The sequence below is a fragment of the Protomyctophum parallelum genome, assembly GCF_964188405.1.
Source record: "Protomyctophum parallelum genome assembly, chromosome: 16".
Lineage (NCBI taxonomy): Eukaryota > Metazoa > Chordata > Actinopteri > Myctophiformes > Myctophidae > Protomyctophum > Protomyctophum parallelum.
The window spans coordinates 26434869-26449999 of record NC_139711.1 but is presented as its reverse complement, the minus strand read 5'-3'; the positions used below and the strand labels follow the sequence as shown (position 1 = coordinate 26449999).

Sequence of the window (15131 nt, the reverse complement as noted above, 5' to 3'; positions counted from 1 at the left end):
TTGTATTTTCTTTCCACTTCACTTAATTGTTCAAATCAAACCACAGAGATTATTTTTGTGTCAACATTGAACAACAGAGGGCCTCTTTCTGTAGTCAAGAGCAAATCATTGTGCAGGAACTATGTATATGTAGTAGAAATTCCTAATACATACTGTACATGCATATGTATTGTGTCTGTCGGGGCACTATGCCTAACTAAGCACACACACACACACACACACACACACACACACACGCACGCACGCACGCACGCACGCACGCACGCACACACACACACACACACACACACACACACACACACACACACACACACACACACACATATAAATTACAATGGCACTCACTTCAAAAGTGAAAATCAAACAGACAGCCACAGGTGTTGGACAAGCCCTGAAAAATAACAATTTGGGCATCAGGGGAAAAGGGGCAGGTGTCATGTCAGGGCCTCCAAAGGACTTCCCCTCCTCCTCCTTCCACAGAGGCATGTGCCAGTCCTTTAACTCCATCCCAGTGTTGCCATGTCGGCTTATTATAAGCGACTTTGGGCTTGTTTTTGTAAAGTTGCTTGTAAATATTGGTAGTTGCAGGTTGCGGTTTTTTGGTGCTTGTTTCTAAAGTAGTCCACTTGCCAGAACATGAACCCAGGCATGTTGAGTACACGTACATCAAAGTTTTATGTTAGAAATGTTGAGTATGGCCCGGGTTCCCAGCATACAGAAAATGCCGGATGCTAACTTGCATATCTTGAGCAATTTTCATGATTGGCATATTATGTGAGCATACTATTAACAACCTATAAGGGGAAAATTATCTAAATTTCATCATGCTTTAAGTACCATGTGACATGTCAAACTAGAGGGTTTTCATGATGCTGAATTCATTCCAAGCATTAGTTTTGCACAAAAAACAGTCCTTTGGCTAAAACGGCCATAATGTTTGTCTTTAGTTCAATGTTTGTTTTGTAAATGCCATTGACAATGAAGGGAAATGTACGTCATAATGTGCCTCATTACGTCATATTGTTTCTGTATTGTTAATGGCATTTGTGTTTGCACCGTTTGTTTTTACATCACCATTACATCACCTAATCAACACGAGTTAGACTTTAATATATTAGCGCCCCTCACTTCACACGGGTGTGATTTTTTGCAATAGAGCGTCGCAGTCCCGCCCCCTCGAGAGACCCGGAAAAGAAATCCCTGTTCATTTTCCTCATAGACTTTTCAGAAAGTATTTATTTAAAGACGTTTACGCCACGGACAAAGCCAACTCTTGTCGTGACAAATCATGACAACAAACACAATTCTTCACACTTTTATTTGGTTTTTCTTCTTTGTAATTATTTGTTTGGTCCAAAATATTGTGTTTGTTGTCATGATTTGTCATGGCAAGAGTTGGCTTTGTACAACGCTTATAAGGTCTTTAAATGAATACGTTTTGAAATGTCTATGGGAAAAATGCATTGGAAACTATTTCCTGGGCCTGGCGTCGTCATGAAAGGGGGCGGGACTGCGACGCTACTGGGCCAGTGCATAGGGAGGAGTTTCACTCAGAACGGGTTATTCTGGTTGACATTTTCCTGCGAGGCTACATTTTCCAGCCTCACTGTAGAGACCATAGAGTATATATATCTATAGAGAAGACACCCGAGTTCTCCTCCCATCCACTTGCATTGAGTTGCTCAAAAGCGCATGAGGCGGATTCACTCCTCCTTCCTGGTAGGAACAGAGTGCATTCTGGGACGGATTGCAATGGTGAGTGGCCCCAAACACATGAACGCGCTGCCGTTGAACACGCACGAGCGTCGTCCGTCGTGAACGTGTACAAGGATAGTCAACGGACAGCGCGTTCATGTGTTTGGGGCCAGGCTGCAATACCTTCATTCGGCCACTATGTCCATTTCGCCTCAAGATTTCCTCTGGGTGCCTTCTCTATAAATATATATACTCTAAGGTAGAGACGCATACCATTATATAAAATAATTAAATAAACACTAGTCAGATGACAAAATAACATATTGATCCACAACAGTAATGGGTCTGCCCTGTTTATACTTGTCCATTCCGTCAGAATTATGCTTCCATTGTAGCCTATAGCAGTGCTTCTATAGGTTGTTAATGGTAGGCTATGGTTACATATTATGCCAATTATGAAAATTGCTCAACATATGCAAGTTTGCATCCGGCAGTTTCTAAATTCTGGGGAACCATAACATTTCTAACATAAAACCTTGGTGTAGCTCACATTAATGTATTTGTCCAAGGACCCTACTACATCTGAAGATATTTTGTGCCAGTGTCAAAAAATATTCCACATTTGTCACTTTTTTTCAATATGTTTTGTTGAAAATATCCTGATCTACAAGCCTATTGCAGTTGCTTCTTTGCTTGTTTTCATATACCTGGTTGCTTATTTCTCCCACAAAATATGGCAACACTGCTGCATCCATACTGAATACAACAGGCGCTAAGACAAGTGTGCTGTTCACGTTGTACACTATGGTTGTACCAGAGTAATCTAGTAAGAGAGTGGCGACACTAGCGACTCCCATTGGAATGCGAAAGTGCTCATTCTATCTCAATGGGATAGTTAAGTTCCAATGTTTGGAACTATAGTCCACCCTGCTTTGCGGCGAGATCAAAGCGTGTCGCCACTATCTTAATAGCTTACTCTGGGTTGTACTACAGTAGGCTGTCTACTAGCTTGCTTATGATGTTCTATGAATCAGGATCAGGCGGTGTGCTTTTGTGTTTTTGCTTCAACCGACCTGGAAACAGAGCGGCATTCTGGTCAAACCGGTCGGGTGTGTTTAACCTACACACATTCTTTCTTGGGATGACAACACATATTAAGCAACATCAACGCACAAGAAACAGTTCGAGTGGATATTATTTTCTTCATACAGCACTGATGATCTGTCAGCATTTACAACCATTACAATGTTTCGATAGATAGCTATACGATTACGAGACTAATAAGTGTGCCTTTACATAATCGGAATCACTCATGGACCAGGAGGACCATGGAGAAGGAGAGCACTCAGCCGAGGATAGCAGCAACGACTCGGTGATACAAGGAAACCCAAACAACAACGAGCTACAGAAACTTCTGGTGTTCAAAGTATACAAGAGGAGATGGTTCGTTCTGTTCGTGCTGTGTCTGCTAAACTGTTCCAACGCAGCGGTGAGTGACAGTCTTTGTATTGAGTTGTGCTTTCATGTGAAATGTACCCATTCTGCAAACTGTTAATAAATAAATCAATCAATAAAACTATGCAGTCAACGGTGTCAGTCTGTGTCGGGAAATCCCAGACATATTTCGTGTAACTCTCCTTGTACCGTACGTGTGACTCGTTTCGGGTGTCATTTCTAATCCACGAACTTTGCTAGTTTGTTAAATTACCAGGTAGTTAAATGAAATACAGTGCACGAGCCATTCAGGCAAATGATGATGCCGAACCGGGGTGAGAGACAAAAGTGGATGCCATTGCCTTCAATAGAACGAATTGTTGATCTAAATCTAAATAATCTAATAAAGTTAGAGTCGACAAACAAGGCACCTAATCTTTAATCCAGTTTAATGTTGAATGTATTATCTTATGTACACATCAAGTAGCCTATAAGGTTGATTATTCTTACAAGTATGCCAGGCGTGAGGCGTCATGTGTTTATAATTATGTGATGGAATCTGGTTATGTTGTATTTCTGCATGACCTCTGGTCATATCTTATCTAAATCTAGCATATGACCAATGAACTGTACTTTGGCATAATAATATTGTGAGGTTTGATTCGCATAATTTGTCAGGGTTAATTCATCATTAAACAAAAGGTAGTTGGTGCCATGATGTGGTTGGTACACCTTTTTGTGTGTCACAGAACATGATATCACTCCCTGGGGCTATTGTCATTGTATAGCCAAGTGTGCCTGCCCTGAGGGCAAATGCAGCCAAACAAACTCAGCCCCTCCCTAACCCCAGTTACCCCACCAATGAGTCCCTGGGGATCTGCTGTCACCAAGGTAACCATCATTTCTGTGGTGTCCCCAGAGCTACAAAAGACACTCAGCTGGTGTAAAATCATCTGCCTGAATGTCTACTTATGAGCTTTATAAATAAAATATTCTTGAAATGTCCTTTTTCTGTTGGGTGACAAACAGTGCTTTGACAGATACAGTATCTTTGTGATATCTACAACAAATCAAATCAAGTGTTAGACCAAATAAACTACTGGTACACAAGATTGCGACCCTATTTTGTAGTGTATAAATGTGCACACCTATAATGGCATGCAGGACACATTTATGTGAGAACAGTGGTGACCATTGTGTATACACATCAGCTGACGTGCCCTGCTTCAACTTGACCGCATAAATTAGATTTTCTTGAATGCCAACAAAAGAGTGAAGTGTATCAGGGGACTTTTTTTTGTTGTCCCAGTGCTTTGTTAAACATAATACTTCCATTTGATTGGTTCCGCCCGCCTCTCCTTAAAAGAAGAACCCTGTCTGTAGCCTTTGCACTTCAGAGTTATACTAAATTAGTAAAGGAAAATACACATTTATTCAGCTTAGTGTTTTTATTGCTTTAACCTTGTGTGATTTTATGGACATTACGTGCGTTAGTTGTATTTTAGAAACACTTAACCACAGAACCCTAGCATCCATATTCTGGGCACGGCATGTCATAATAGGCGAACATTCGGCAAAAGCAGGCATATACGCAGAATACAGATTACTTAATTCTGATAAATAAAGTATATGAAGTCTGATATAGTTGATTTCAAATATGAACTAGAAACAAAAAAGCATTTCTGAGTTCCGTTTCTGTTGTCAGTTGTATTCATAGTGCCATTAGGGCCTATTCATAGTTACCGTACGTAAGGCTTGATCACAGGGACATAATAAGAGTATAATTACATCCTATTGCTTCATCATATTGTCCTTTTCCTTGGTGTATAGTTATGATTTGACTCTTCATAGCTCTTTCCCCCGCCAAACAGCTGATGTAAGCTGCCCTTTGTACCCTGTAAGGTTGTTGTTGTGTGTGTGTGTGTGTATGTATGTGAAGATGTTTCACGACTCACATCAGGTCATGAGACAGAGCAGCATGGATCATTGTACCCCTGTCTTACACGGTCATCACATGACCACATGCATACAAATTTAAGTCATCCTTTTTTGCTTACCTACTGTATTAGACGCTGTATCCAGTTTTTCGATAATGTCTTACATTTGCACCTAGCCTATTATTTGCACCTAGCCTATTATTTACATTTTAAGCATTCCACATTTCAGCCTTTTAAATTAGTGTTGTCTTCTGTGTTCCTTCTGTGTTCCTCTCCCCGATCGTTATTTTTTATCTCTACTCTACTATCTTGTAGGCTTACATATATTATGTATGCCTGAATCTTATTTGTACATCCCCCTGATAAATACGGATGTCAAACAGTTCCCCCCTCAGAGCCTCAACTGACTGCTGAGTGTGACTGACTCGTAGGCCTGTCTGTCCCCAACTAAATCAGTAACAACAATTCTCTTTCCCCCTCAGCTATGGCTGACCTTTGCTCCAGTAGCAGACCAGTCTGCCCAGTACCTGAAGGCATCTCTAAACCAAATAAATTGGTTGTCTCTGGTTTACATGGTAGTGGCTATACCACTCAGCTTTGGAACCACCTGGATGCTGGACACTGTTGGGCTACGGTTCACGGTAAGAATGGAAAGAAATTCAAAGAATAGAAATTTCTACTTGTAAAGTTGTGGGGATTGGTAGTTCCAGTGTTCTCAGTGGTTTCTTTATTATCATGCTCCGGTATTATACTACTGGAGCCAAGGAATCTGACCAAAGGAAGGGACGTGACTGGACGATGGGATGCGTCATGACGCCATGATGCTCATCGGTGGCACTTTGTGTTCTTTAGATACTTCCTATAAATGTACACAGTGTACACATCGAAAAGCAACACAGCAGACAATAATGTGTTATGTCTCCAGAAGCGATTATTTTACAATGGTCTCAATCATTAAGATATATTTGTTCATATGCTTGTCTATTCAGCTCCATTAACTCCAATGTATTCCACCAGAGTTTCGGCTGCAGTTTGCCACCCAGTGTGACGAATCTGCCGGTTGGAAATATTATGCAGGGTAGAGAAAATGACGTTGGCGACCTTTCCATTCGTCAGATTCCTTGACCGGAGCCAGGGAATGAAGCAAAGCAGAAAATAATATTGAGATTGGAAGAAATTATGGAACAGGACTGGAGGTTAATATGAAAGCATGAGTATAATCAGACTCTGTTTATTTACCATGTGCAGAAAATGCACACATTTGTTTACTGGCGAGAGAACAGTAGTTGAGAAAAAGGCAGATGGAAACATCTGACAGGACAGAGGCATTTCAGTCACACAACTCTTTTAAAAAAAAAGTTCCAAATGCAAACAATAAAGCCTTTTGGTAATTGATTATCCAACATTTGTTACATTTTAAGTATAAACCAGGCTATGAAGCCTGCAGTGGATAATGGTTAATACAGATTTATGCCGGTTGCACACTGTCACTGCCTCACTGGTGCATCTTTTCGTTGCGTTTTGCGGATCCAAAAGTAGTAGTATAAAGTGAGGTCAATTTAGTTTTTACGTCCCCCGAAATTCACTCTGATATTTATATTTAGGCAGCTGAAAAAACGCACCAGTGTGCTTTATTGTTGAGCAATGTCTTCCTACTTGCAAACCAATCCAGCATCACTGAGCAACAGTGAACACCACATATTTCTGCTAAATGTGTCCCCGTCTGTCCCCTCATTTCAATCCTCCAGCTGATCCTGGGAGCCTGGCTGAACATGCTGGGTGCAGTGCTGCGTTTCCTTGGTGTAGTAAAGAGTATAGGTGTTCAGGACCCCTATGTCATGGTGATGTCCGGCCAGACACTGTGTGCCCTGGCCCAGCCCCTGGTCGTCTTCACCCCCACCAAACTGGCAGCACTCTGGTTTCCTGAGCATCAGCGTGCTACGGCCAACACCATCGCCTCCATGTGTGAGTGTTTTGTAAGGGATTCGTTGAATGAGCTTTTTTGGGGGTGCTTTGTCTGCATTTTATTTGATAGTGTACAGTAAGCTGACAGGGAATGGGGAGAGAGATGGGTAGCAAAGGTCGTCGGGATCAGGAATCGAACCTGCGACATGCTGTCAGGCTTAGCAGCCTAGTTGCCTGGACGTTAATGTCAAGGAACCCCATAACTCCAAGGATGTACACAGTGGAACCAAATGGACCCGTATCTGGTTCCATTTGTACTCTCAGAGTTACAGACCTGGAAGGGTCCATCCCAAGAAACCCTGGGATGGAGAAATGTGTGTATTGGCTATTGGGTCTCCCACAAAAAAATGTATCACTGTAGTATCCAGAAGAATTTAGAAGGCTATTTATCACTCTATTTGTCACACAAGATTTTGCTGTGGAAATAATTAGATGATTTGTGATTTAGAGCCAGCCTTCAAGAGAAGAAGTGATACCGGTAAAAGAGGAAGTATGAGCAGATTGCATGGGTTCTAAACATAGGAATGAAAGTACATATAGATAATATTACTGACCAAATCTCTCATTTGAAACTTCTCGTTTCTTCTTCCTCAGCCAATCCCCTGGGCCTCCTGTTCGCTAACATCTTCTCCCCATATGTTGTTGGGACATACAACAGTATTCCTCTGCTGGTGAGTCAGACTGAAAGCTCGCCATAGGGTCCATAATGGCTTCTGCATTGTGAACTTTACTGACCCTTTGATATAGCCTCCCAATGCCCAGGCCCAATAAATATACTTTGTGGTCACATCAGAGGTTTACAGGTATAAGAAGTGGGTGAAATAATTTTGTGTGTGATAAGATCACATCAGTAGACTGGCTACTCCCATGATTGTGCATGTTTGTCTGATGTATAACACTATTGTAAAAAGCTCTTGTGTGGTTAAAGGTTGTACTTGTACTTTATTGTTACATCTTATGTACAGGTACATGAGAGTAACACATTTTGGTTTGGCTTCCTTCAGACAATGCAGCAGTGTGTGTGCAGACAATGCAGCAGTGTGTGTGTGTGTCTCTCTCTCTCTCTCTCTCTCTCTCTCTATGTATGTCTGTTTGAGTATGGGAAGCTGCAATACCACTGGGTGACCTACCTTCGCTGTTGAGCTTCACTCTATGATGTATTTTACCACAAGTGCTAATATAATAATAATATCCATTCGTCACTATATTACTGTGTGTCCCCTCAGCTGTTTATCTATGCAGTCCCAGCAGTCATCGCCTGTGTACTCGCAACAGTGGGGCTACAGAGCAGTGCCCCGCCAACACCACCGTCTGCCAGCGCTGACTCCTCCAACTCTGAACCCTTCATACAGGGAATCAAACTGGTACGGACAAAGACACAGACTGACTGAAAGTCTAACAAGCCAACAGGCTGTTTCACTGACTGGGAGACTGAGAGAAATACAGTAATACAATATTTAACTTGACAGATGTTTAGACAGGCTTACTACAGACTGACACCAAGGGTGCCATTTAGGACTTCAAATAATATTACTAATCATATTACAGTTTTATGAGCTGGGGGCGTGTTGTATGTCATATTGCAATTTTGGGCATGTTAAGAAGCGCTTTCGACACCCCGTGGATTGCGCAAAACGGCCTTGAATTAGTCATGGGTGTGTTTAAGGCGTGTTTGAGACGTACCCAATCAACATGTCCGTACTATTCTCTTTACCAGTCAGCTGATGTCACATACGGAATGCGCACTTTGGGGATCGTGGTATTACATTTCTTCAGGCTGGCACCATAGAAGACATGACTTTGTCACATTTGGGTTAATTATTCCTATTGCACTGCATGCTGTCACCTTTATGCCTCAAAATAATTTGTTTCTATTGAAAAACACCAGTAAAATAACGTTTATTATATTTTATTTCATTCAAGTCATGATGAAGGAATGAGTTGAATGTTGTCTTCGCTCGTAGCATTTTATTGAAGAAGACTTGAATCGGGTGTGATACAGCATATGAAAGCAAACTTCCCAAGGATTATGGAGATGTTTTTATTTATTTTTAAGGTTGAGAAATGAAAGAATTATGGCCGTTTCTTATGGCCGCTGTTGCCATGTCTCATAGAAACAAGTAAATGGGTCTATAAAAATAAGCGCATATAACAGGCGTCTGCAACCTATTTTAAATGAAGTGCCATGTTTTTATTTTCTAGATAGTGAGTCTGCCATATCCAGATTAATTTTAATGACACCACATTAAAATAAAAAAACATATTTTGATTGTCCACAAATATAAAGTTCTTCCTTATTTTTAAATATGTTCTTGCACATTGTTATAATGATCATTATATATATCCCCCTGCAGTCAGAGTTCATAGTTTTAATGAATGAATGTGATGCATTGTGAGTCTAATCTAATCTTGGAAAATTTTTATTTAATTCTTGGATTAGCCGTCCTTAGTTGGGCAAATGCATTCATCTGGGGATCCTTGACATGGGAATGTGCTGTGTGAGGATCACTGGTTTAAACAACATTAGGAGAAAAGCCCAAATAACCACTTTAAAAACAAGAAAAGCAACCACAAAATAGTACAACTACCAATATTTACAAGCAACCTTACAGAAAAAGAAGCCGCTTATAATAAACAGACATGGCAACACTCTAGCAGCCTCCCAGAGCCGCTCAAGTGTAAAATCAAACAGTGCTTGTTGCGTTTATGAGGTGGTCAGACCCACGTCTAATCGTTATGTGCTGAGTGTTTCTAGGTCAAGGGGCTTAATAGCAAATTGCGCAAAGCGAAAATAATTAACATATGGACACTCCCACAATGCTAAAATATTCAGGAACGCCGTATGCCATATGTGTGTGCGTTCAACACGGGCCGAGTGCGTTCAACATGGGCCGATATGCTTTTCATAATACCATTGTGCGCAGAGCGAGGGCAATTTATGTATTACCTCATTGTAAAACGGATCTTCAAAATGGCACCCCAATAGTCTTACGGCTTATCACCGCTGATCATTTTTACAAAGCATACTGTGGTTTGTTTGATATTCGAGGAAGGTATGAAAATCAACTGGTTAAATTGGTTATTATATACAACACGCTACATATTTAGTTTGGTCACAGTCAGGATGTCATTGCGTTGTAAGGCATTTTCAAATTTGGATTGGTTAAGAAAGTGCGCTTGAAAATAGTCTTTAGAAATTGGTTTCTGAACATTTTAAATGTGCAATTTAGATAAGCCAACTTACAGTACTAACTCAGGTAAAGTTGGTTAATGTTTTAATGAAATTGAATTGAATTGTAAGCAAACGTGAAATCTAAAAATAAGACGGTAACAAGAGCATGGTCTGTGTTTATGTTTGATTTGAAGCTGTGATAAAACCCACAGCACGCCGTCCGACTGGCTTGACAGCCTGCCCAGACTGTTGAGCTAACCGTCCGGGCCGTAGATATGTTATTTTCAGGGCGACCTGAAAGTCGCCCTGTTTGATTCTCGGCTGGCTAGACAATTTTGCTGCATGGCACTCCCCTACTCTGTCTCCTGTGTCTCTCCACTGTACTATCGACTAAAAACTTAGAAAATAAGAAAATAACTTATTTTTTAAAGATGTGGAATGTTGACTAATTCTGACATGCCCAGAATAGGACTGCTAGGGTTTATGTGGTTAATCTGATAAAAAGATTAACCAAATAAACAGAAAGACTGGCATAATGCAGACAGATGAGCTCACTGGCTGATTCACAGACAGACACCACAGGCAGACCCAAGTGGCTGACAGCAATACACATCCCCATGTCCCCTTTCCCCAAAAGGATCACAACGGAAACAAGCCTAACGGCTTTCTTGTGGCTTTCTTGTGTTCAATCAAAACGGGTGCGTTGGATAACTGGAACTGGTGAAGTAGAAAAAAAAGGGATCCCGCACACTGTCTTCACTTACAGCATTACATTTAGGCATGATGCCTGATGAAGGTCTGAGCAATACACATCTAAAATGGAACTAGATGGCAGCTTCAATTGTCAGAAGTGAAAAGCTGTGACCTGCAGGACTGATGAAAACTTGCATTTGTGTCCCTGTAGTTACTGAAAAACAAGGCATACCTCATCCTTCTACTGTGTTTCGGATCGGGCATCGCTGTGTTTACCTGCTTCTCTACGCTGCTCGAACAGATCCTGTGTGTGAAAGGATACACCAATGTAAGTGACATTATGCACACAATAGCAACTAACGTGATTAATTATGTATATGTATGTATCTGTATATTTGGATATTGAATGGATAGATTGATGCTTTTCTATAAACCTGCTCTGGAGACAAGGGCAATGAATGCAGATTAGGCCCCGTTGTGGGATTTGATCCTAGGTCAAGCCAAGGATAATGTTTGCTAGGCACAAAGCAAAAGCTCTTTTAATGATTTCTCCTCAGTCCTCATCCTTGGTCCTTGGGAAACTGACTTTGTTCATGCTCTGGCTGTGTTTACAGGACTTCTCTGGCCTGTGTGGAGGTCTCTTCATTGTGTTCGGCATTGTAGGAGCAGGGATCCTGGGTGTCTACGTGGATAAGACCAAACAGTTTGTGGAAGTCACCAAAATCAACATGAGCTTCACTGCTCTGGCCTGCATTGCCTTTGCTGTGGTGAGGAAATAAACGGCTAGGGTTACATTTTCACGTTATAAAGTCAGATAGATTAATTAACTCTTTTTAATATATTATCATATATCCAAATTACCTATTGATTGATTTATTGAATAATTTACTAGTAAAGAATGTAAACGGCTTATGGCACGTAGTACAATCAGACATTAAGGCTAAAAGGATAACACAAAGAAGTGCTGGGGACTAGTTTCCATTGCCCAGAGGGTGGGTGGACCGACATCCAGACTTGCAAGGCTCACCGTTTCTCCGATCCGCACAGAATCTTGGCACAAACACAGTTCTGAGGTCTGCTATGAGAATAGTCACCCCAGGTTCCTCCAGGTACACTGATGCTCTAATGCGCACCACACTTGGCACAGGCAGGGCTGCTCTGCTACACAAACTGGACATTCAAACTTTGACTGGTGTTGCAGATAGTGAGCACGAAAGCGTATATCTAATGTGCGGCTGAGCATGGACATGGTAACGCCCGCCTGCCTCTGATTGGCCTACCGACACTGCCCGTCTTGACTCTTGACTGGATAGTCTGATCTCTGTTGCGAGGTGGTGGAAAATAATACGGTATCGGTATGATGCAAGAGAACTGCCTGTAACTTTTAAGTTTTATTTTTGTAGAAGAGGCAAACTAATATTGTTTATGCCGTTTGCTTTGATTGATTGAATATTTACGCCGTAATATGATTTGATTTGGGTGTGTTCTAAATAAAGTGTTTGTGTTGATTATTGTGTAATGTATCATGTGTAAACGTGAAACAGTATTGTACTGTAAAAAGGTCTCTTTTCCCCTTCACCTTTATCCTTTTTAGTATAATAGTAGTAGTAGTAGTTTACACGATAATCAACACTAACACTTTATTTAGAAGTACACACCCAAATCAAATCATAGTACATCGTACACGTACATTAGTTTGGCTCTTCTACAAAAATATCCTCTTGTATTATTTTCCCTCCACGGAGTAACCTAACCTTGCATCTCGGAGGACAGTCGAGACGGGCAGTGTCGGTAGGCCAATCAGAGGCAGGCAGTTACCATGTCTATGCTCGGCCGCACATTAGACATACGCAGCATGAAAGGGTGCTTTTGCCCTGATTATCGATCATGAAATATTTCCCCTTCACTTCCTACCCACCAGGTCTCTCAGATGCAGGGACAGAAAGTAGCCATTGCAGCCATTTGCTCCCTATTCGGCTTTTTCGGTTTCTCCATCTACCCGGTGGCCATGGAGCTGTCCGTGGAATGTTCCTACCCTGTTGGAGAAGCTACTTCTGCCGGCCTCATCTTCATATCAGGGTATTACTGTCTCCAAGAAAAGCTATAACATTCTTGTCCTACACACACAGAGCTTTCCTGTCATTTTCAATGGGCTGTTTGGTGGTTTTAAACTTTGTAGTTGCCTGAAGAAGGTCAGTAGACTTAAACTTGCAAATAAATCTATTGATTGTGCACAGATTTGAGTGCGCAGAGCTTATTTTTTGTAACTCCAGTACCTTTTCTTTTCTCTAGCAGATGATTTTACACTTTGTAGTTGCAAAATTATATTTGCAAGGTGCATGTTGATGACTTTGACTGGTTATAACTGTCATGTGCTCTCACTGTGTTTTTCCAGACAGATTCAGTCAGTTCTCTACATAATGCTCCTTCAGGCGCTGTCCAAGCGGGTCAGCTCTCCTATTGCTACCTGTTCAACTGATACCCAGTCCTGGAAGGGTAGGGTGCATTCTAACATGTAATGACATGACATACTGTAACATGAGATGGCATGACACAATGCAGTGCCTTGACTACAAACCATGCCAGCTTGGGTGGCCTTATTGGGACACCCGGGTTAGGCTGTCATTCTCATCATTTGAGGAAAGTATGGAGGAGGGTATCTGATGCAGGAGGAAGGACTGGACGTGAAGTATTTCATTGACTGTTTTTTCTGTCTCTTGCAGTTTCCGTGCTGGTGATGGCAGGCCTGTTTAGTGTGTCTGCCTGCGGCTGTATCATCTTCTTCAATACGAGATACAAGCGACTGGATGCTGAGGCACAAATCAAAGGCACCGCCACCGAGGACCGTAGCCCAGTAATCTGGAGTGTGGATGGATACCCCCCAGAGTGCCCACCCCCAGACATAAAGACAGAGTGTATAAAGTGAAATACACCACTGGCTGATGTGGTAAAGTCCTCTGCCAGGACTGAAAGGAACTATTAGCTGATCTAAGATCGGATCCCGTCAGAGCCTTAACTTCCACTGTCTGCCTATTAGCCTTCTACTGAAAAAGAAAGCTGTGTTGCCAAAGTCATTGTTTCCTTATTAAGTGGTGGGACCCAAAAGGCAGAGCCTTTTGTATTCTTCACATCCTTCACCCTGTCGCAGTTCTCCAAGCCAGATTACTTGAACACTGACCCAATTTGCCACTGAGAGAATAACACACAACATGCCAAAGAAATGGAGATGGTTATTGGATGTTCATAAAGGGGAGAGAGCATGCCTGGCAAAGGTATAGTTAAACTGACTGTTAGCTTACCTCATCTCGGGGAGAAGGAACAATGGAGTGCTACAACAGTACACCAGGGCTAAAGGTTTTTGTTTGTTTTCTTCATGCATAGATACATTCCTGTGTAAATACTTTTGTATAACCTTTTTTAGTGCCTGCCTGGCCCTTTGTTATATGGAATAACAAGTAAAAAGCAATCACTGTTGGTACCAACACAGTATTTAACCACTTCTTAAGCCATATATTTTGTTGTACTAAGGTGTTTGGCAGCAAAGAAATATGATCTACACCAAGGTGACCACACTTTTATGACGTGAGAGCTACTTTCAAAATGATCAGCTCAACAAAATCTACCCACCATTACTGAAAATAGTTTACCTGAGAGTGCTTTAGCATAGCGGCGCTGGCATTAGTCATACAGTAGGCTATAGGACAAATGCACTTGGAATGGGAAATAGAGGGGGGTAATCTAATAGTTAGTGTTTTCTTTGTATTTAATTTGTAATGATACAGACGTTTATGCACAGCAACCCTTTAACTCAAGTGGCAGATGGCAAAAATAGTTTTTTATATATTTAAATTAAATATTCTTTAGGGACATGTCCTGTGATCTACCTGCACAGCCTTTGTGATCTACTAGTGGTAGATCGCGATCTACCTTTTGGGCACCCCTGATCTACACGCATGTAGATCAGCAATAAAAACAAAGAAAGTGAAACATTTTGAAAGTGGTTAAACTATAAAATTACGGGGCGCCCGCTGGCCTAGCGCATGCATGCCACATATAGGCTTTGGCCTGAACAGTGTGTCTTGAGGCCTTACAGGTCCATTTCTTTTCCATTTGAACACAAGGGGGTCCTTGCAAATAAAACATCTGAGAAGAACCACTAATAGTCGGACTCCTAATGTGCCATATATAGTAGTAAATGTGTGTCCTACACATTCTGAAGCAAACCTGGAGACTTG

General features: G+C 41.5%; 1 protein-coding gene across 1 annotated transcript; it reads left to right on the top strand.

Annotated features, from left to right (window-relative positions):
• The first annotated feature begins 2685 nt into the window (after positions 1-2685).
• slc49a3 (solute carrier family 49 member 3) lies at positions 2686-14929 on the top strand. The gene is made up of 10 exons (XM_083785533.1): positions 2686-3184; positions 5549-5707; positions 6815-7031; positions 7626-7702; positions 8258-8395; positions 11108-11224; positions 11511-11663; positions 12818-12975; positions 13292-13392; positions 13620-14929. The coding sequence occupies exons 1-10, from the start codon at positions 3008-3010 to the stop codon at positions 13820-13822; spliced, it is 1500 nt and encodes a 499-aa protein (XP_083641659.1). The 5' UTR covers positions 2686-3007; the 3' UTR covers positions 13823-14929.
• Positions 14930-15131: the final 202 nt, after the last annotated feature.

Coding starts and splice junctions, on each gene's coding strand:
- slc49a3 (XM_083785533.1), top strand. CDS start 3,008: ATGGACCAGGAGGACCATGGAGAAGGAGAGCACTCAGCCGAGGATAGC. Junction 5,708..6,814: donor CTGTTGGGCTACGGTTCACG/GTAAGAATGGAA, acceptor TCAATCCTCCAG/CTGATCCTGGGAGCCTGGCT. Junction 11,664..12,817: donor CCTGCATTGCCTTTGCTGTG/GTGAGGAAATAA, acceptor CCTACCCACCAG/GTCTCTCAGATGCAGGGACA.